General features: G+C 43.6%; 2 protein-coding genes across 2 annotated transcripts; one reads left to right on the top strand and one right to left on the bottom strand.

Moving 5' to 3' along the window:
* Positions 1-535: 535 nt before the first annotated feature.
* strn4 (striatin, calmodulin binding protein 4) lies at positions 536-18,097 on the bottom strand. The gene is made up of 18 exons (XM_073487258.1): positions 17,628-18,097; positions 10,215-10,318; positions 9,989-10,065; positions 9,743-9,821; positions 9,435-9,620; positions 8,464-8,641; positions 8,217-8,373; positions 7,571-7,666; positions 7,136-7,254; positions 6,874-7,049; positions 6,456-6,503; positions 6,241-6,362; positions 5,982-6,149; positions 5,755-5,895; positions 5,543-5,641; positions 5,364-5,450; positions 5,041-5,229; positions 536-3,358 (listed from the first exon to the last, which is right to left on the bottom strand). Exons 1-17 carry the CDS (start codon positions 17,943-17,945, stop codon positions 5,060-5,062), a joined length of 2,325 nt encoding a protein of 774 aa, XP_073343359.1. The 5' UTR covers positions 17,946-18,097; the 3' UTR covers positions 536-3,358; positions 5,041-5,059.
* Positions 18,098-19,313: 1,216 nt separating this feature from the next.
* fkrp (fukutin related protein) lies at positions 19,314-22,951 on the top strand. Its single transcript, XM_073481203.1, has 2 exons — positions 19,314-19,679; positions 19,902-22,951. Exon 2 carries the CDS (start codon positions 20,019-20,021, stop codon positions 21,615-21,617), a length of 1,599 nt encoding a protein of 532 aa, XP_073337304.1. The 5' UTR covers positions 19,314-19,679; positions 19,902-20,018; the 3' UTR covers positions 21,618-22,951.
* The last annotated feature ends 505 nt before the right edge of the window (positions 22,952-23,456 follow it).

Raw genomic sequence — 23,456 nt, 5'->3', positions numbered from 1 at the left:
AAAGTGTGCCCGTCTTAATTGGATGTTGGGCCTTCACTGTGCAGAATGTTTGTGCAGAGTTCAACTTTAGAAGAAAGACTCTGTAATCACCAAAATGATGGGGGGTTTTTGTACACTCAAGGGAATATAAATCAAGCTGGTGTTGGTTTAATCGTTTAAAGAATGGCTTTTATCAGTTTTTGCATATTAACTCTTCTGTATCACAAACTGCGGGCTCAGAGTTTGATGGATGTGGACATTTATTAGGCACTGAGGGTCTAATAAAAGATGTGACATGTTTATATGGGAAGAGCCACATCCAGCAGTTTTACAGCTTGACAAATATTAGGACTGAAAGACGGGAAATCCCAGCCTCAGTTTCTCTTTTAACCATTCCAGTTGAAAAATCTGTTTTGAAAGTCGCCCAACTTTATGTAAAAGCACTGAAAAATCTGTGTTTTAATACGTATAATGGATGATCCTGCCATGCGTCCAGCTGTTTTTGTAAGTTTTGTATCCTTTGTTAGAAGGTAAGAAAGACAACACAAACACTCAGTTCACTGTACAAAATCTTCATTTTTTGTTTTTTTCTTCCTTAATGACATACAACAGGGGACCCGTAAACAAAAAGAGAAAGTCATCTGATACAAGCTAGAATGCAGTTCAAAAATATATAATAAAACAAAATTAATAAAAAGCAGGTCTCTTATCCCTTGTAGTTAGAGGAAATAGTTTGAATACAGCTTAATATGATGTACAAAATATCACACAGTGATAAATTGCTAATAAAAAAATAAAAACACAAAGAAATGAGTCCTTTACCTTGGCCTCTGACTGGTAACAGATTTTTTTTTTTTTTACTTATTTTTTTCATTTTTCATGTTTTTTAATCATTTTGCTTTTTTACAAGCTATACATCGCCATTATCAATCACAAGCAAGTTCTATGCCTAGCAAGGAAGAATGATTCACTTATGATATTACAGTATTCTTACATCTTAATAATCATATTCATAATCAAAAGAAAAGAAATGCAAGAAAGAAAACAAGGAAATGATGGACATTTACAGCACGTAATGGCATCTCTAGTCATCATTTACAACCTCTGTTTCGATTTCTTTTTTTGATGTGTCATACTGATTTGTCTTTATACTCGGCGAGGGGACGTACTGCGGTAGCTCAGAGTGAGATAACTGAGCCACAGCAGGTTGTAGTATTTACTCCAGATTGTATAAGAAATATCTGCAAAAACATTATTTCTGCACCCTGTCTGCTACCACTCCTCGCAACAAGCATCCACTATTAGATGTAGTGCAAAGTGAAGCCAAATAGTAGTTATATAACAGGACGTTATGCCCAGCAGCAGTGCAATAATGCAGTTGCACCCGGTTGGTTCTCTGTCTAAATTCAGACAACAGTCTACCACCCTGTTTCAGGAGGAAAAACCCTCAAACTATGACTACTAGTGTCTCTAGTGATTATGCAAGGAGTGTTTACCTCTAGGCTACTTTGACCTCTGACCCCTAGTGTGACCCTGTAATCTTGAAGAGGAAGGAGGGTGCCCCTTAACCAGCTGGTTTAACACCAGATTTTATCAGACTTTTCTCAAGGTAATTAACAGTCAAATATTTGTAAGTCATTGCAGGGCAATTTTTTACCTAAATGAAACTTGCGTCCTGCAGTTATGTGTATAACTGCAGAACGCAAACAGATGTGAGGTGTCCTCAAAGGAGCAACCTAAGCCGAATGTTATGTTCTTCCTGACATGACAAAAATGGCTGATTTTTAAATTGACTTCCATTTCTCTTTTCTTTTTCCCACCCTGGAGCTATTCCTCCCAGACATTAGCTCTCCTGGTTATGTGCTACTGTGCAACTGATGCACGTCAAACAAGAAGAGGGAACCTTAATCGTCAAGCTCTTTTTTGAAAAGCCTGAATAAATAATGAGCCAGAAACAGAGCACCGTCTACTGACTTCAAGATGAAATGAAAAAATCTGAGCAGCTCTTGTCTGAGGAAACTTTTTCGGTCCAGGTGGTCCTCACTGTGGTACAGTTACCATCTGTACACTCCTCGAGCCAGTTTCAGAGAACAGCGACCGTTAACTTTCTGAAATGTGACCACGGTTAATGAAATGATTCGACGATGAAATGTCATTTAAAAAGTCGACTGACTCGACGTAGATCTGTAGCCCGATGAGTGAGAAACACAGTCTCTCATCCTCACACACGCACACACACACACAAAACAGGTCCCTGATTCTGACTCAAGACTGACAAGGTCTTTCATAGCACCGTGATTTAACTAGTGCGCACACAAACACACACATGCACACACTCGTCTGTACAGTAAAAAGCACCAAATGACACAATCGGTCATTTGTCGAGACCCGCCTCACACTCCTGTAGTCTACGGCCTTTGATTGACCTCTGTCTTCTAGCATCAGTCTGTGGAGTCGAGCTCAATCTGTACATCTGTAGAAATGCATCGTGATTGTGGAAACGTGTTCGTTTATCTTGTACAGCAGAGTGACATTTAATCACGCACACACACACACACACTCACACACACACACACACACCTAGAGGCAGAATCACGGGGACGCTTTAATACTCAGACAAACGATGAGACTTGGCTGTAAAATTAAAGCTATTTGTTCCAACACTGGTTAGCGACTGTCTAGTGCCTCCTCATGCCACATACACACACATCTACGTTTGACATTCTCCAACCCCAAATACACACACACGCTCTACTGGAGTCTTTGGAATGTAATACATTGATTCCCACCAAGAGGTTTCTGGGAAAGGTTACCGTTTTTTTTTTTTTAGTCATGCCTACATATGTATGTTAGCCACAAGCAATCTGTCAACTACTTCAAAAAAGATCTGTAGGATGAATTGTGGTGCATTTGTGTGTGCTGTGCAGTGCGAGTGTTTCCTTGGTGAAAATGTGAGTTAGTGTGTCAGCAAAAATCAAGCGCACACACACACACACACACACACACACACACACACACACACACACACACACACACAGTGCTTTGTAATAGGCTGAAGAAAAAAAAAAGCTGAACAGAATATTGTAGTGTAGAAAAGTGTTACTCCAAACATGATTATTTGAAACGGAGCAGCCGGGAGTTTAAAGATATAAAAAAGCAGAGTGATTAGTATTACAAGAAGTCACTGAGGCATCAGAGAACAGTGAGGGAAGGTTGAGGGGAGGTGACGTCCTGTGGCGATGACCCAGCCAGTGGGGTGCAGGACAATTGTGTGTGTGTGTGTGTGTGTGTGTGTGTGTGTGTGACTGTGTGTGTAAGCAGGTGAAATTTGTCCACTGTAGTCTTCAGTCTCTTTTGTCCCAGTTGTTTTTGAAGGACTCTAAAAGCAGAAAAAAGGTAAACACAAAGTTAGACCACAAGATGTTCAAACAGCTCATGACATAAAGCCAATACATAATGTTATTATTATATATAAAGCAGGCAGACAACAAAATTATATATAATTTTTTTTTTTTTAAATCATATTTGGAGTGAAGAGTTTTTATAGGTGAGGAAACCAAAACGGTAGTCATTTACGGCAGCTCAGCGGATTACAATCTAATAATGTTTATGTGTGTCATGGTTCTCTAAATCCACAATTCAATTCGACTTTAGATTTTAAAGGTCACATAGTGTCATGGTGCGTGAACGGCCCAGGACAGGAAGGCTGTCAAGTTCATTGGTTTCCTCATGTTTTCTGGGTCTTGTCCACCTATTCAGACTTTTTGGAAGGAAGTGGCATCAATCATTTCAAAAATCTGAAAACGGGCTAAGTAAAGACAATGCCTAATTCTTCTCTTTCTGCCAGCAAGTAAGGCCATCACAAAATACTGTCTCTAGGTGACATACAACTTCAAAATTGGGTGAAAAGTTATTTAGTGGCCAGACAAATCCCTCATAGACATTGTACCATGTGTAACTTTTCATTTAAAATAGGCAAATTTGCTTTGATTTACTGATTTACTGTTTTTGTGTGTTTTTTGTCCTCAGTTCTTATAATGTGGATAATGTGAAAAATGTCCATAAATAAAGAATTAAAAACAGATCACAGCCCTAACAACTGTCATTTATATCTTTACTTCATCCTTAAAAAAAAGGGGCCACATGGTATCAAGTGTGAAATAATCATCATGTCTTGTTTGTGTAATGAACTGCACTATGGCCACATGGTCAAATTGAAATAATTAATACAAAATGTAAGAACAGTGTTTCACCAGTCAGTTGGGAACAAATTGTTATACACAAAAACAGAAAGAAGAGTCAGTAGATAGCAGACGGGTACTTCACAACAACAGCTTGAGTTTCCTCAACTCCAAACACCCCACGCTTTTTCCAGTATGTGTAGCAGCCCACACACAGACAAAAAAAAAAAAATAGGAGAAACACCTATCCTGCTTTCTAGGACTGAAATTAAAGGCTCATTTTAAACATTTTTTTAATTTAGAATTGAAATCACCCCTATAAAAAAAATGTTGCAAAATGGCAAATGTTTAAAGCTCAACGGCAGATCCATTGTACTCAGAATGAAAGCTATCCATGTATGTTTTTTTATTTAAAAAAGAAGATGAAAAATGCTGAAATAAAAACCTGACAGATTAAATATGTGCTCCATCAATCAATTTAGTATCTCACTTTTATAAAGTTGGGGACTCGCAAGAGACAGATTTTAAAAATGAATAGTCAAAAGAGAAGCAGCAGAGGCTTAGATATCCTGACTCTAAGTCCAGTCCAGTATGAGTCAAGCTTTAAAAAAAAAAACTAAAGACTACAACACTTTAATTTATTATGCCCCCTGATGATGACACATTTTAGTTGTTATTTTCTCTGGAAAGCTCCCCCTGAGCCACAGCTGTCTTTTGAGAAGTGCTAACCATAACAAAGAAACAGTTCCTCTTCAAGATTGAATATTGTGCTTCTTTCAATGATAAGACTGAAGACAGTGAAAAGTTCTGAATCTTGATGGACTTGTATCAGAGCAGCTCACTGTGTGTGCACTCCCATAGTAAGTTAACTCCGTCTCACCAGAACGACGACAGTGCTGTCAGACAAAGATCTTGGCAAGTGCATCTGCGCCGGCGCTGGCAATGAAGGGCTGTGAAGGGTGGAAGGCCACGTCATGAATGGCCTCGTCGTGTTTCTTCCTGTGGGCCGTGATCTCCTGCACGCACGTCCTGTTGTCCAGCATCCACAGGCGCACCGAGCAGTCGTGGCCTGCAGGGGGCAGAAAGTGGGTGCAAGCAAAGGAAACAAAGTCATGAGGGACAACGTGGAGTACAATGTAAAGAAATCTTATTCACTCTTAGATGTTCAGCTACATCACGACACAGTACAGCTGTGGTACTCACTGCCAGAGATGAGGTAAGTGCCTTTAGGGTCTGTGGTGAGACAGGTGACCGCATCCAGGTGAGCCACCATAGAGTGGACAACTTTACCTGAACAAACGCACAAAGGAAGCCGATTTAGACACATTGACATACTTGACAAAGTCTGCAGAGGAAGTGAAAAGATGACAAATAACGGATACCTGTCTTGTTGTCTAGGAAGCGGATGGTGCGGTTCTCATGTGCAGTGATGGAGACGGGCTCAGATGGGTGACTGACCACACGGTTGATCAGCTCACTGCCTGCAAAGGACAAAAAAAAACATTTTAATAAAGTCTGTTTTATCTCTTCATCTAACTTCTTTACTTTATTACTTGTGACAGGAAATGTTAGAAATTGGGTGATGGACACATACCATCCTTGGTCTGTGTCTCTAGCGCAGTGGTGCTCTGCTCTGTGTTGAGGTCGTAGAGCAGCGTCTCACCGCCGTCAAATGACACCACCACCTGGTTGGGGTCAGTGGCAACAAAAGCCACCGAGGTGGGCGTGCCGTGCTCTGGGAGAACACAGGAGATGGTTAAGTTGTGCAACGTGGACATAACATAAAAGCTGAAAAATAAAATCTCAAAAGTGATGTTCTACCTCTCTCCTTGTTGAAGACAGACAGGCAGGGAGCCGAGTTCTGAGGGTCCCAGATGCGAATGGTGCCGTCGGCCGAGCACGAGGCGAGACGATGGTGGACCGCCGAGTAAGTCAAACCCCACACGCTATCCTCGTGGCCTGCAAGCACGCTGCTCTCGATGCCGGGATCTGTGAGGACAATCACACATCTTATTAAAAAAATCATGGGGAAAACCTCAATTGGTGACTGATTATATTCTGACAGTTGAGGATGGCTGACCGTAGTTATCGTAAGGATCCACGTTGAGGTCGAGCATCTTCCAACACCTGACAGTTCCGTCTAGACCTCCGCTGTAGCAGGAGTCTCCGTCCTCGCCCATGGTCAGAGACAGAACAGCTCCACTGGTGAAAAAATGGGAGAGGGAGGTCAGGGGTTGAACTGCACCCGTTTATGTTTGCGATGTGAGTTAGTATTTGTACACATCTCAGACTCACCTGTGTGCTCTAAATGTGTAGATGGGCTCGACATCCAACGCTGCGTTCCTGTGGAGGGACACAGTCTTTTAAAAGTGCTGCAACTAACGATTACTTTCACTGTCCATTATTTTCTTGATTAATCGATAAGTTGTTTGGTCTATAAAATGGTGAAAATGTTGATCAGTGTTTCCTAAAAGCCTAAGATGAAGTGCTCAAATGTCTTGTTTTGTCCACAATCCAAAGATATTCAGTTTACTGTCACAGCGGAGTAAAGAAACCAAAAAAATATCACATTTAAGAAGCTGGAATCAGAGAATTTTGACTTTGCAGCTCTATGCTCGTTCTGTCCATCTGCTGCTTGAAAGCCATTAGGCATGAGATATAAAAAGTGCTAAATAAATCAACTCTCCATTTTCTTCTCCCTGGTGGTTCTTACTTTTTAGAGTGCATGGCCTTGTTGAGGTTCCACAGCTTTAGTGTTCCATCCTCGGAGGCTGTGAGCAGCACGGCTTGGCTGGGGTGAAAGGTCAGAGCGCGGATGGCGTCAAAGTGGCTGCGTAGTGTGAAGCGAGGGTTCCATGTCTTCTTGAACTCCTCTCTGTTGTCCTGCATCTGACGGGACACACATTTTTTAAAAAATGGAACATTCCCATATTTTGAGCACGCACATTTAGTTTGGATTACGAATCTGTAATTACATCCATAGAGAGATCGTTGTCATTGGCGACAGTGAGATCAGCCAGTTCGCCAAGGTTTATGTCCCCTCCTCCGACAGCGTCCATGATGAAGACATCAGAGGAAAAACCCAGGGCGCCGCCTGCATGTTGGAGGTGCAAAAGCACTAGAGTTACTATAATACATCATGAAAAGGGTAAAATACAGCAATGATTCTATGTTCTGCCTGGCAAGAATCTATTTATCTTGTTTCCTGACTCCCACACTGTGTACTAGAGGAAATATTTTTAAGTGTGGGAGCAACTTTGTACATTTACCCCTACGCAGATATGACAGCATCTAAATTTGAGATTTAACGTCTCGGCCACAATAATCCGTGTGGGAGACTTGAGGACGAATATTTGGAGGAGGATAGTCTATGGTTTTCTACAGGGCGTATTTGATGAGGGATGTCTTACCTTCCCCGGAGCGAGCCTGTCCCGATACAGAGGGGGGCGGGGTGGGTTTAGGGGGGAAGTCCGACATCATGCCTTGTAACTTGTTCCTGCGGTTCTCTGAACCCGGCAAGAGGAGAGAGACACAAAACATCCAGTCATGCAGAGAGGCGCAGGAAGGACGGAGAGGCCGACAGACGGACAGATGAGGCAAAAAGACTTCATTCTTTGGATACACAACAAACGCTCACACAGTTTTTAAAGACTCTGTTTGTGAGAGGATGAAATCAATAAAAGCACAGGCACACAGTGTAGAGATGGCTCAAAGAATGAAATGTGGACATATAAAAAAAAGAGAAGGCAGCATGCGTGATAACCTTTCAAATGACCCCCGACCACAGAGAGTGCATCTACAGACAGAGATGACAGCTACACAACTGTAAAGAGTCACAGACTGACAGCTCGTGAAACAGGACAGAGAGACAGGTGGTTGGGAAAAGAGGTTGGTTTTATTGACAAGAAGAGATGCCAAGACACAATGAAGAGTAAAAGATAAAAAGGTGAGCAAGGCTAGAGGGGAGGGGAGGGCAGCGGCAAAAAAGACAGATACACTGGTGGCAGTGATTCTGGTAGTGCTGGTGCTGATGGTGTTTCTATGGCAACAGCGTACCTAACTCCCGTCCGTCCCCCGAGATCCGGGCCTCTCCCGCCCCCTCCCCATCCTCCCCCGAGCCCAGGAAGTCAAATTCACTGAGGGCGTCTTCCGAGTCGTCTTCGTCCTCCTCATCCTCGGGGTCCAGGTCTGTGGTCATGGGCTCCGAACCCATCTGGACACAAGAACAGAGAAACTGATGTTACTCACGTGATCGCTCATGAATTCAGTTTGCCTGATTTCATTTTTGAATCATCGCTCATACCTTTACACGAGACTTCTTGTTCTTGCGCGGTCCATCGATGCAGTCGGTGGCCATGCCCTGGAAGTCGTCTTCCTCGTCGCTGTCGTCTTCATCGTCGTCCTCACAGCCGTGCAGGAAGGGGATCTTATCGAGCACCGAGCCCCCCAGACGTTCCTTAGAGCTTTCCTTCCCCGCGTTCCTGCAATTACACACAGAATTATTCTCTTAAGTTAAAAGGAATAAAGCAATTATTGAGGACAACACCATATAAAATTACCTCAATTATACCGTATTATACCATATTATTAAACTTTTCTTTTTCCTTTCCTGCTCAGGGAGCCACACTCAAACATGTCTGAGCGGTACAAACTATATATTTCTAAGTAAGCCTGATGAAGGATGCCCTCCATTTTAGAAAATCTTTTGTGCATCTTGTTCTGTTGTCTTTTGAGATTAGGATGTACTATTGTTTCACTGTCTTCACATTTCTGCTTGTTCAGACAAAGGCATGTGGGTGCTCTTCACAAAGCTGCCTCATGATACAGCAACGAATTGTCTCATGTTATCACGACGGTAATAAGGTACGCTTACATTAATCCTATTGAGACTTTATAGAAGTATTTCAGCCCTTGCATAGAACTGGGTTGTTTATGCAGTAGAAAGAAGCGAAAAATGGCTCTCTGACGGGTGATGTACTGCGAGTTAGGTGGTGCTTGGTTTTGGCTCGAAACATGTTTCTGTAAACATTTTAGGCAAGACAAAGGCAGTGTAGTAACAGAATCTTGATGATGCGTGAGTGTTGAGCTCCGTGTGAAGGCAAGATGAAGAGAAGTTTACTATTGATCAGTTGGACACACTACCAACACTGTAGTAATACAAAGCTGGTTGAATGCATATTTTCTTTCTGGTAAATCTAATTTATACTCTGATTGTAATGATACTAATACATAGTGGCCATCACTATTCTTTTGTATCTGCTTCCACAGTCTCACCTCTTGATTTGTTCCTCGATCTGTCTGACCAACAACGACTCTCCACCTGCCCGGGGCTCTGGCTCGGCACAGGTTTCACTGGGTGGAGGCCCGTTAGCTTCGGGGCTGCTCCGCCCGAGCAGGGAGCGCACACGCTTAGACCGCATGTCCAGGATGGTGTCTGAATAACCCACTTCCTCCAGATATCTACATTCACAGGAAAAAGCACAGATAAATATACACTCAGACTGTTCAATGATAAAGTACTGATTGAATACATTAGTATGGTGCGGAGATAAAAAAGGGAGCTGATGACGGAGAGGCCTTACTTGCGTAGTAGCTGACGTCCCTCCTTCCAGGACATCTGATTGGCTGGCTCAGAGTCTGACTCAGCCGGCCCATTGGGAACTACAGAAAATAGATTGGTCAATAGTGATGCAACAGCAAGGCATGAGCAGAAAAAGAGAAAAGCAGGAACTTTGCTCTGAATGTACAGCAGCAGTAAAAGAAGCAACAGCAGACGATTATGTAACAGTTCCAAATAACAGAATCTAAAGGGGCTTTGTTAAACATACGTTGGTCTGCTTCTGTCTCTGGTTTCTTGTCTCCTGGACTCTGGTCGTTTCCTGTCTTCAGCTTCTGGTGCTTTGCCCTGCAACCCCAGGAAACACCACATGAGGGCAGCGTTAAGGGCAAATACATGGAAATCTTTTACTATCAAGTCACTATGCCGAAAGCATGCAAAACATTAGGACAACAGGCTGAGTGGATGACAGACACGAGGACAGAGATGTGTCTTACCTCTCTTGTTTGAGGGCGTACTCTAGCATTTTGATCCGCCTCACCAGGTCCTGTTTCATATTCTCCTGCCCTTTCCTCTCACCCTGTAGGAACGCCACCTGTGCCTGAAAACGCACACATACACAGGATGCTTTAAAAAAAAAAAAAACACACATACATGCATACATACATGATCAGAAAATCAGTTAATGTAGACAGTGTGACCGCTATAACTGCAGTAAATTAGATAAAATGCATGTACTCCCCCTATTAAGGCTGTAGAGTGAAGCATTTGATATCAACAGAGACCGTGAATGTGAAGGGGGGAAAAAAAAGTTTGATGTGACGAGCATAGCAAACATGACTTCTGAGAAGCCGGAATAAGTAGAGGGTTGTGGAACAGGGCTCTTATTTTTAACTTCTCCTGACCGAGGCCTCAGTGCGCATCTGCAGCAGAGGAAAAACAAGACACGGACTGGCCAGATTCAAATACCCTCTTTTAAAGACACATCCTTCCTTTGTGCGCTTCCTCTCTCATTTTCCGTCCGCTTCCTTCCTCACCGAGATAAAACTCTTACCTCTTACCTTGAGGACAGAGACGTTCTGCCCTCTCTCACCGCTTGTCAAACAATTAAAAAGGTTTTTGCGAGACGAAGACGAAAAAGTGATAATGAGAGCGATAATGACGAGACTGTCGAGTTTTGATGAGGACTATCTTTAGACGGGGTCTTCCCTTGAGTAAGCAGGGCTTGATGAAATGTGAAAAGGCTGCCAGACTGGATGAGGAAGATTTCTAACATTGGTTTCTGTGTATGCACCGGGTGATGCTTCAGAGTTTTTTGAGCAAAACTGTGGGTTGAAGTAGAAAAATGCCTCAGTTAGAGGGAGGTTAAACTGTCGACTGCTCTCAGGGTTTGCATGCAGGTGATTGTGGGCATAGTAGTTTTACATTTTCACCCTCTCCTCCCTCTCGTTCTCTCTTTCTGAGCCAAGCGGTACTGGAGCATTAATGCCGATTGTTTTACAGTCCATTTCTCCGCTGCGCGTCCCTGTCTGTGTCCACGAGTCTGCTCCCACACGCAGACGCAGTTCTGTAAAACTAGAACAGTCTAAAAACACTATCTCATGGGGCAGGCACTCGGTCTACTTGAGAGGGTAGTCAATCACCCAGGAAAGTGCGCACACACGCTTCACACACACACATAAATACACACAGTCATGTAACCAGCAAGGAGGGCAAGTGGAACACCGGATAATCTGCCAAGCAAACCTTACTGCTGCTGCTGCTGCTGCTGCTGCTGAGTAATCCTGATTAATGCAACGTGATTTTATATGCTTATCTGAGAATTTTGGAGATAATTGTCAGAGCGAGCAAGTCAACACTGCAGGCATGAGCTAAGAGGTTGTGAAATCCAGATAACTGTACGTGGTATATACTTGCCCTAACATAGAGGAGCAGTTCAGTTCATGCCAAACATGCAAATATCTAATGCATTAACTGTGCTTGTGTGTCCGGGGAGCTGAAAGGATGGGTTGTACAGCTCTGCATTCATTTAAAAAGCAATGAGTGAAACACACAAAAAAATAACTGCTTAGCCTTGTATAAACAGCTATGTAATAATATATAATTTGCCGTGGTTGTGTGGTTTGATTAAAGCAGCTAGCATGGGTTTAGCTGCAACAGCAGATAGTTAGCTGTGCATTTCCAGCTGCACACAAGCAGCGATTGTGTGGCTGCCGTGTTTCGTAATGGTAGATGCAATACTGTATTTGTACATTTCACACAAGCAGAGACAGTCGCTCCCCGTGTGACATAACCAGACGTGAATATTAATGTGCTAAAAGAAAGCCGAACAGAGCTCGGCTGTTTTGCTAACTTGTCATAGTGTGGGAGGTGCAGATAAGAAAACATCATGCAGATTATATATTAGGGGCTATAAATAGTTTAAAAGAGATGGTACATTATAAAATAATGATAATAAATTCACATTAAATCGACACCTTTAAAGTTAAATGGCATAATATTTACTTTGATAAATAAATGCTGCATTCAAGCTAGCATCCACAATAATGACAATAAAACATCCCTTTAAACATTTCGACTGCTCTGATACTGAGGCCAAATATACTGGGTGAAGCAGCAGGCAATTTGAGGGGGGGTGGCATCCCCCTTGTTTGCAATAGGCATGGGACGATATGAAAAGTTAATGTCACGGTTACCCTGTCTAACATAATTGTGATTCAAATATTACCCCAATAATCATTAAAATATTTGTAAAACTTTAAGATAAAAACTAAAATTAAAATAAAGTGGAATCACTATAACCTTAAATTTAGTTAGGAAACAAATATTTTTTATTGCATCACAGGCAGGACAATGACAATTTAGTGAAAAACAATCAAAGTAATCAGAATTCTGCACAAATAAAGGATCAATAAATGGTTGTAACCTCGTCTCCCTGTTGTTGTTTAGTTTGTTTTTGTGGGGGGTGCGATGTGCAAGCTGAGCCTTCAGCCATGGTGACAGGCTCAGGCAATATAAAATAAATCAGGAAACCAATATAGGACTGTACCTCAGCAAGCTAGAGAGCTTTATCGAGTCATTCATGTGAGGACAGACACGAGTATCTTGATAATTAAAATTCACAACAAGGACTTTTTATCGTGATCCGCAATTAAATCTTTTATTGTCCCATCCCTAGTTAGCAAAATGACCAAAATGCATCCCCCCTTTTTGATCCCCTTGCAGCACGGAGAATGCAGGAACAGAGGGGATGTTTGATTCAATATGTCAGTCTAGTCTGCCTGAATTATTGATCCTTTATCCAAATGGAGTTTGTTTAAGGTAGAATCTATAGCCCCAACCATGGCTCTGAAACCAAAAGAATCAGTTCGCTAGTCGCGCGGAAATGAAATAAACTGTCTACTGGGGTCAAGTGGAGGCCAACTCGGGCAAAGGCAGTCAAATTCAAGCGAGAGGAAGAGTTGAATATGAGGTCATCTGTACACAAATAAACAAATCTTTAACATAGACTCAGTAGCTAAACGCCATTGTCAGCTCAGCCATGATACAGAATCCTGCTTAAAAACCTACTAAAAGACCACGATGGGGTAACTAGCTGCAGATAGATCAATGCTGAGCTCTTCACTGTAAATGGTTCTTGTGTTAGAACTGAACAAAAGAGCTTGAACGCAGCGGCAGCATACTAACAGAGGCAGCCAAGGTAATGCCGGCCCAGTATGAACAGTGATTTGATCATTTACTGATGTACAATTGAGTCAGTGTCTTTTTCCACCTCTAAAAGGAATGCGTCTCCTTCATCCTTCAGGGGCAGGGCACGCGTTTCTACTCCTACTCACACACAGACGAGCTACAACCTGCTCACACACACAGATTACCATCACATCCGTGTGCGCTGGTGTCACGCTGAGTTCCTAGACGGACGGGTTCCCACTACTGCCCAAAACATCAAATCCCTGACACGTCTTTGTTGGCCAGGATAGAGACCAGGCTCGCATGTGGACACATAAACACACCCGATAGTGTGTCAAAGGGTTTATTGCTATATGCCATTCTTTATCTATTCACTTCTCATTCTTTGGCTGTGACCTGGTTTTACTCGCTCTTCCTTTGTACATGATTTCCCTTTCCCCTCTTTAAGAGTCAGAAAAACTAAAAAAGATCCCATCAAGGTGTGCGAGTAAATCGACAAATAACATACCTAGCATGCCTCTTTCCTAAGGCAGTCGGACTTGCATTGTTTTTAGCTTTCACTGGTCTTTGTTACGCTGCAGTTTGTCTGGTTCAGATTGGGACATGCTTGTGTTTACTCAAGTGTGGGACCCCGGCCAACAGAAGCGAGACAAGGCGGTCTATTCATCAGCTATTAGAAGTGTTCTTACCGAGAGACTGACCCGTAAAATAAGAGCCGAATCGGACGAGACGTTCGGAACAGTAGAGGAGCAGCAGGTCAGAAGACGTCATAATATTTTGAAAGGAAGTGATACTCAAGTTAAATATCATTCCAAGTCGATGAGTAACCAAAAAAAATCCCTTGTGTTGACACTGCGGTTATTCTCTTTGTATCGTCTTGGTAAACTAACAAAGCCTAAAGGTACACAGGAACCTTGTTTGCGAGCGAACCTGTCGTGCCATCTGATCTCTCCTTCCTGTGGGTGGGTTTTCCTCCGTGTGGCCTACCGCTGCTGACCTTTCCACAGTTTGTTGTAGCATGGAGAGCTGACACACATTTAGCCTGTTCTGTCAGTCCCTCTGTGCTAGCTGCAGAACAGGGTCAAGGGCAGCTTTCCTCCTCCACTCCACTGGCCACCCTCCATCTTCTCATCCCTCCATCCCCATGAGAGAACCCATGAGCCAACAAGTAGAGCAATGAACTTTTCTGGGACAGTGTGTGTGCAAAGTATTTAGCTCAAGAGTGACATCCTAAAAAGTTGGCGTTGCTGTTCAAGTTTGATATGAAGATGCTTGATAAGCACTGGGAAGGGAAAAAAATCTGCATGTCATGATTGTGTTTAAATAAAAGAAGGTAAAAAGAGCTTTAAAAATACTACAAATAATTTTAAAAATCACACGTATAACAGGAGCGCTGCGAGTCTGCGTGGGTGGGAGGCACACACTGTAAAAAAGCTGTACATATGGATGTCATATGTGTGTCATGGCTGAGAGCGTAGAGCTATTAATTAGAGATGTGTACCCAGGGCCCCCGGGGCCACACTCAACAGGAAGTGATGTCATCTGGGTCACCAGTAATCTATTCAACACAACTACTGACACGGTTAATAAAATTAAACAGCTGACACTGAGAATAATGCAAAGGGAAACAGGTAGAAGGCTGCCCTTTTCCCTGTAGAGTAAGTTTAGAGAATTTGTTCCACGTCTCCTACACAATCTGTTTATCTATTCATTTTTAATGAGGATCAGGCAAATAACAAGCTTATTTCTTCAGGCTTGTTCAAACACAATACACTGGAAAAAGTGTGTCTAAAGGCCGGAGGGCCAAGGCCACTGCCACCTGTCCCCTGTGCTGCTGCTGTTGTCCCATGATCGTGCTGGGACGTCCCACCTGGCCCCGAGCAGCGAGGGCCCTCATTCCCAGCCTGTCACTGGAGACACGATGCCACAGGTGGCCTTTCACACCAAAAAACACTCTCACACAGACGGCACATGTGTTACAGTCTCACAGAGACAGGCTATGCTACAAACGCAGACGTCCATGCTGTCACACAAAGACTCGTAAGATGATAGTGTTCATCTCCGTCAAATGTTGGTGATGGTTTTTCTACAGCTTCCTTACCAGCCTTATAAGTGCCATAGAAGCACAAAATGTCATGTGTAGATGACATGTAAGCAAACACATGTACAGAATGCTGCTAACTGTGCAGGACATGACCGGGGGGGGGGCATGTTAACTGGCATGTTGAGAGCCCTGTGAGCAAGCTGGCAACAAAAGCCAGAGGCCTGTGGCCTGTGGGTGTTAAAATGTAAGCTAGGTCAATTTTTCAGCCTGGCACTCCAGCGATCCTCGCTTTCGCTCTCAGCACGGGACGTGGTGCTAATTGTACCCGTGAAACCAGACCATGTGCAGCAAATACGCACACGCAAACAAAGTTCCATAACAAGCACTAATGGCATGTTGGACATAGCGATGCCCTGCTTCTGACTTCCATTCCCGCTCTTCCCCACACACGACTATAAAAGCAGCGAGCGCAGCCCGTTTGTTATTGTTCATCCATTTTTTATCATGCTCCTATTAATAACTACATAGGTTTGAGTTGGGGGCAATGGGAGAAGCGGAGTGACAGAGGAGAGGCAAAGATATATGTTCAGAGTTTTTTTCTGTGGTTTTGTCAAGCTGGTGAGCTGCAGAAGATAGTTAATCCTAATTAAAAGCAAAGTGTGGTCACAGGAGGAAGACCACATATGGGTTTAGGAATGAAAAGATGAACTGTTTATCCCTCCAACCCAAACGCAGAGCGAAAAACATCTTTAAGTGTGAATGTTTTCCTAACCTGCCTTAATCCTGGAACAATTTGATGAGTAAGCGCAACCTTGCTCAGCAATGCTCTGCCTCAGACACTTACACACATGCATGTAGGAGAGCTGCATAGTACAACCTCTGTCTACTGCTACTGGTCTCTGAATAGCTGCAGCCATTAGGCGACTCATGCCTGGCTCAAGGGCATTTCTATGGCACTGACTCACACATTCACATGGATTTTTCTAGATGTTTCACAGATTCACGTTAATGACCTTTAGGCACCCAAGCTCACTACTCTAAACCTAAAGGCAGACAACATGTATGTGGAAGTAATTGGCAGGTCATTTGGTATTGTTGTATGTTTTTAGATTTAGGATGGTTATAAAAAATTTAAAGATTCTGACAGATACAACTGCACTACAAACATATCAGCCATGTTCATCAACCACACCACTGACTCATCCGTGTGTGTGACAAATGTTGATTTCCTTTCAATGCCACCAAATACAAAAGACATGCACATTACTGCAGACCACCTTTTGTTAAGATTCACCTGAAAGAACTTCATCTGAGAGGGATTTTGCAGTGAGACGTGACTAAGTACAAAAACAATGGCAATTCAAAAAGGTCACCCTGATCACTTTCCTCCACTGTGGCAATTGTTTTATGAATAAAATGCCATTAACGTCAAACTATGCCTCATTTTACAGTGGAATCAACTTAAGTAAGAATGCCCCTTTGACAACCAACCCTCAAAGAAAGCATCACTCTCAGTGCAGGGATCTAAAGCGAACTCACAGCTGTGCGATCATCATCTTTTAACCACAGCACCACAGCCACCGATCACTCGCTTTGTTGCTGTGGTACACAAACCACTCTCTATTGACAAACTGCAATTCCACATAAATGCCAAAATACAATCATTTGTAAAGGGAGTCTGGTACAGGGATGTCACTGATGTTTACCTGCGTGAATAGCAAGGTAGCCACACCTAAACTATGTTTACCTGCCTGTCTGACTGCAGGAAAACTTGCTTGTTTTTATAATAAAAGCTGTATCCTCTAACATCAAGGTGTATATTGTTGTGAGCCGAACTGATTATATGAGCATTTGAAGGGCAAAAAGCATTAATAAATGTTTTCCTAAAATACAGTTTGTCCTATATTTTGTGGCTGTTTGGCTTTAGGTGACCATCAGCTGGTGGGGCATACAGTCCCTTCATTTTCCTTGGCTGTGTGGCAACAATCCATCCTGGTCAATACAATATGACAGGGTGTAATGTTAGCCCGTTAGCATTTTGTCATCCTGAGACTGATTGATTGTGGGGCATGTGTACTGTCACAAAGCGACACTACAGGAGCTTCTGCAATATCCTCCCTGGCCTTTATTCGGCGGCGAGGTTGCAAACGGGGGCTAAATGATAAACAAATTTTACCCTGAGTTCGTCTCTCTCAGCCTCCCAGCGGTATTTCTCGGCCTGGAAGCGTCCCCACTCGTACTGGATGAAGTGCAGGATCCCAGGAAGCGTCATACCCGCGTCCCCGTCCTGCAGCTCCCGAGCCTGCGACGATCCGGGCATGGCCCCGGCTGCCGCCGCCGCCGCCGCCGCCGCCGCTGCCATCGCCCCGGTCGCCGCAGCTGATGTCGCCTGGCCCGGTGCTGCTTTGGGCCCGTTTGGGTTGCGCCCCGCTCCGCTGCTGCTGCCGCCTCCGGAGTTCGGGTTTGGTCCTCCGCCGGATCTGTCCGCCTCCATTTTAACCGTTCAACCTTTCGCCAGGATAAGGAGGTGGAAACGGGCAGAGTGTACCAACAAGTATAATAAAAAAAAGTACCTCGTACCCTTCTTCCAACCCAGCTGCACTTCGCTATAAGCGACCCTCTTTTCTTCCTTTTCTCACACGCACAGAGCAAAATTACTATTCAGGTGGTAAAATACTACACTTCCGCTTTCAAACCTTCAACATAAAACACGATCAAGCGACATGTTTGTAACATCGCGGCCTGTTTAGTCACCAACGAGCCATATTTAACATCGATTCTTACCTGGAGACGTTTGCTAAGGTGACATTAAAACATAGCTATTAAATGTCTATCACTCAAAACAAGCGTTCAGATTTTGTTTGCGACTCTTATTTTGTAAATCCCGGAGCTGTTTCCTCCTCCTTGTGTTTGCTGTTGGAAATGCCCACTGTGGGTGACAAATAAAGGGCCATGTTTGATGTAATACACAATGAACATGTCGCTAGGGGAGCTCATTTCCTGCCATTTTGTGAGCATGGATGTTTGAGGACTGTGAAGTGAGCCGACATTATCCATTATTTCGTTTCCGGTTTGGACAATACAAAAATACAAGAATCTCCACAACACTGGTCGACTGTGATTTTGTGACGTAGGCCTAACGCAGCTGTAAGGAAGTGTAAGGTTTATATCACATTTTTACACACTGTATTTTTGTTGCAGATCTATAATACATTGGACTTGATTAACACAAGCTTAGATATAGTTATCCGTTTTTTTCACAACATTGACATTAATAGTAAGCTAGATTTATTGAAATTGAAAAGGGGAGGGGGCTTCAAAGTAATGAATACGCATATTGCAAAACCTGGAACATTCAAATCTAAAAATAAATAAATAAATAAATAAATAAAAGCTATGCAGATGCTGGTTGACGATTTCCCATTGGGTCCTTTTGGCATCCCTGTGTCAAGACATTTATAGGTAGTCTGTCCAAGTGTGAGATTTTATGGCATATTCCTCAGGTGTCTTAGGTTTTTTAATGTTTTCGATATATTTTTTTTACATGTAATTTGAGCAGAAAAAGAAAGACATAAAGCTGTTCAGCTCAGTGTACATGTCTTAAAATGATAACATTGTTCAGTTGACGTTAAAGAGCTGAGGCTTTTGTTTTTCTAAATATATACCGATATATATCCATGTGTTTTTATTTAAGAATAGACTTAGTCCAGCAATAGTATTATGATATACAGCTGGTTCAGTTTTTGTCAAAAAAATCTTGAGTTGTTTACGTTTCTTAAAACTGCACTTTTATTCTGAAGGATACGAACCGGAAGTCTTTCTGTTGTTGCTGCGGGCAACACAGACTGCAAGCGTGATAGCTTAATGGTAAATTCGTGCACTTGGTTTTAATGGTTGAGCTTGTGTGAAGCTACATACTAATGAAACATACTGATGCGATTTGTGTGAACTTAGTTGTGGATTTCTCCTCAAAATGTCGGAGACTCGATCTCATTCACAACCGCGCAAACATTAGCTAACAGTGCAGATTCATGTGTGTGTTTGCTGCTACCGATCCAGCCAGGTTTGCTCCACTGCTACCACAGCTGGCTGCGATGGACCACCATGAAAAGCAGATATAGTACAGCAAGGTTAATGGGCTTAAAGCTGCTGATAACATGGCTAATGCATGATGTACTGGGCTGGAAATGATCTAATAATGAATAAAATAAGATTCATCCAAATGAAGGTAAGTTGTGGTCATGAATTTCACAGCCTGATTGGCATTGCAGCCATATTTTATATTTTTAAAGAAAGATTGCATGAAGCTACAGCCCTCCTAGTTTTACATTTAAAGTATGCATGTAAGTTTGATATTGTAAAGGTGTCTTTATCCAGTTATAATGTGCATATAAGTATATAGGGGGCAGCAACACAATCACTGTATCACTCTTTTTTTCCTGTTTCACAGGTTGTCTCCAACTCTCATTCCTCTACTATCACTCCAATGGGGACCTAAGATCCACCAATCTTAACTGAACCTTTAATTCTTCTCCTGCGAGAAACTGGAAAGTAAAAATCCCTTGCCATGCGGATCAGTCTCTGCCAGGGCCTGTTAACTGCCGCCATCATCCTCAACCTCCTCATCCTCTACTATGTGTCCCGAGCCCAGCAGCAAATGATGGAGAAGAGGAAGGAACTGGGCAGGGGCACGAGGAGGTCTGCCCTCCCGGCCTCCGGTCTAGGGGGAGGCCTGGGGGCACTTGTAGGAGCTGGAGGCGAGCCTGGAGTAGTCGGAGGGGAGGGACACGGCCGTGGCCCACGTGTGACTGTTCTTCTTCGGGAGTTTGAGAACTTTGAAAACTATGTTGGGGATGTTGCTACTTCTTTCCTCCGCCAGAGACCTGAGCTTCCCTTCCTGGCCGTGGCTGACACCTCTCCGTACCCTCCCTTGGTGCTTCCGGAAGGGGCTCGGCTTCTGGTGCTCTCCCCCTCCCCGGACCAGCCCCCGCAAGCTCACAGGCCAGAGTTCCACGTTCAGACAGAGTTTGTGCTGCTGGTGCCTGATGGGGTGGAGTTAGAGCAACCTCGGGCTATCGAGAGGCTGATCAGGGAGTTGGAAGGTGAGGGTGGAGGGCCCGTGAGGCTGGTAGCTGCACCTGTGCTGGCTCGATCTGCTGTGCAGTGCCTCCACCTGCGGGTGAACCTCAGAGAGTGGACGGCCACCTACTCGCCGGCTGCGTCTGGGAGCAGCGGGAGCGTGTGCACGGCTTTACAAGGAGATGCAGTTGTCCTCATTCGCACTGAGGATCTTTTTAACCTCTCTGTCCCTCTGGGACGACCACTCTTCTCCTCACTCTTCGTCCAGACCGCCTTGAGAGGCTGGAAGGTCAAGCTACTGGAGAGCCCCTGTTTCTCCGCAAACCACCGCCCCCTCTTCAGCTCCGCTCACAACCAGTGGAAGGCCGATACTCGACTGAAGGAGGCCACCGGGAAGCTCATGAGGAGCTTTGGTCTGAAGCGCCTCCTGCAGCCTGATGGGAGGGAGCAGTGGTTTGGCTGCAGTAAAGAGACGCCTCGCTGCTTCGGCACTGTGCAGGATGACACTCCGGACTACCTCTATCTGGATCGCTGGACGCCTCCCTGCTGTCTGCGAGCTCTCAGGGAAACCACCAAGTATGTTATCAACATCCTTGAGACCTCAGGTGTCCGCTACTGGCTAGAGGGGGGGACTCTGCTGGGCGCCGTCCGCCACCAGGACATCATCCCATGGGATTACGATGTGGACCTGGGCATCTACCTGGAGGACGTACCCAACTGCGATCACCTGAAGAACCTGGACTCAGGCTCTCTCGTGGATGCTAACGGCTATGTCTGGGAGCGCGCAGTGGAAGGTGATTTCTACAGAGTCCAGTACAGCGAGGCCAACCATCTGCATGTCGACCTGTGGCCATTCTATCCACGCAACGGCGTCATGACCAAAGACACATGGACGGAGCACAAGCAAGACGTGGAGTTCCCGGAGCACTTCCTGCAGCCGCTGGTGCCCATGTCCTTCGCTGGCATCTCTGCCTATGGCCCCAACAACCATCGAGCCTTCTTGGAGCTCAAGTTCGGAGAGGGGGTTGTTGAGAACCCTCAGTATCCCAACCCTGCAAAAAAGAGGCTGGACAGAAGCAAATTATGAGAGATGATGGAGACTCTCTTATGATGAACTGTATTTGTTTACAACACAGAGTATCTTGCCTCAGCTCAAAAACAGATGATGCCTGGAAACTGAAAGGTGCCAAAAGGACTGCATTTTACCAAAATCCATACTCTAGTGCGTTTACATCAGGCATACTTTAAAGAGTCAAAGACTGGTTTTACTACATGGTGTACCCAATCTGTATGTGTACTGTAAAGTATGAATACTGCTGCAAAGATAGTAATACTTCTAAATTATACTTATATTGCTTTCTTGTTAAAGGAGACATATTCTGCTCATTTACAGGTTCTTGATTTTAACTTAACGTTACTACTAGAATAAGTTTACATGCTTTCAGGCTCAAAAAACACATCAGTTTCCTCATACTGTCCAGTGCTGCAGCACTGTATCCCCCCTCTGTCTGAACACACACTTTTAGCTCCTGTCTCTTTAAGGCCCCCCCTCCCGAATACCCAGTCTGCTCTGATTGGTCAGCTCACACACACCTGAGCCAGCACCACTAACAACAACAAAGCAGTTTTGCTAATTAATTTGTACATGCCAAAGTAGATGCTAAACACAATTTAAGCAAATGCGTGACATGGTGACAAAGCGTGATGTCACAAAGTCACGGAATTAGAGGTGGAACTACTGACGAGGCATTTCAGGAGCACTGTTTGCTGTGGGAGAAAGGAGCTTCTTTTTGTGTGGACTTAAGGCTTTTTTAACTTTCAAGGCATTTTACATGCACAAAAACTTATATAAAATGCTGATGGAAAGCTAAAAACAAAAAAGCATATTATGTCTCCTTTAAAAGCTACAATATACACTATCTTAAGCAGGATTTAAGGTTTTGTACAGAATTATTTAAGCGGTTTTGCCCTAACAGGTGTTTTATGAATTTCTTGTCTTGACTGCGTTGCATTGATTTGCACTGATTCTTTTATTTTTGCACAGTTTGTGAATGAATGTTTCGACGCCAGCTGTAGAATGAGGAGTTACTTTCCATGTGGTGAAATGAGAAACACACCGTCATTCATCCCGTTGTTTTTGGCATATGAGGATGATGAAACCCTGCTCTATCAGGCCGTGGTATTCACTTAAAAACATCCAATGTTGACTGAATCTTTAAATCAATATTAACCCATAGCTCAATTATGTATTGACTGAAAGTGAATTTCAATTCAGTAGATTATTTACAGAAAATATTTAAAAAGAGAAGTTGCACACAGCCTCTCTGGGTATGACGTGTGTCCTCTCGTGTTGTTACTTGTGTGTGATGTATCAAGGTCACTCGAAGTCATGAGCTGTTAAAATAAAGGAGTTGTAACATATGAATGTGTTTGTTTTATACATTTGCTTTTTAGGAATTTTAGCCAAACCATTGTTAAGTGCAGTAAATGTACAAATGTTGTGGCAATTCTTTTTGAACACTAGGTGGCACAACTTAACAAGCATCTGCACTAACTTGTGTTCTCAGCTCTGTCAACAGCTATGGGAGTTCTCCAGCCATATGGCGGGAGCCCAGGGGGTTGAGGATTTTATGACGGGACAGACAGGAATGTAAAAGCACAGGAATGCAGCTCTCTTATTCGTCAGACTAGTCCAGCAATGTAGTTTTCAAATCCTACTCAATCAGAAGTTATTCTGTATAGAACAATAACAGTCTTTCACCTGTTGATGCTGCACATACAGTATTTCTTACTGGCTTACTAATGAATTTCCAGCAGTACTCATACACGGCCTGGTAATTAGACAGGCATCTATACCACTGAGAGATCATGTGTGGTTATTTTTGGCAAAAACCTAAAGGATCCTAACTCTAAATATGTCTCCCCT

Source organism: Pagrus major, chromosome 2 (genome assembly GCF_040436345.1).
Source record: "Pagrus major chromosome 2, Pma_NU_1.0".
NCBI classification, from domain to species: Eukaryota; Metazoa; Chordata; class Actinopteri; order Spariformes; family Sparidae; genus Pagrus; species Pagrus major.
The sequence above is the reverse complement of the archived record's forward strand: the minus strand, read 5'-3'. Positions and strand labels throughout refer to the sequence as shown.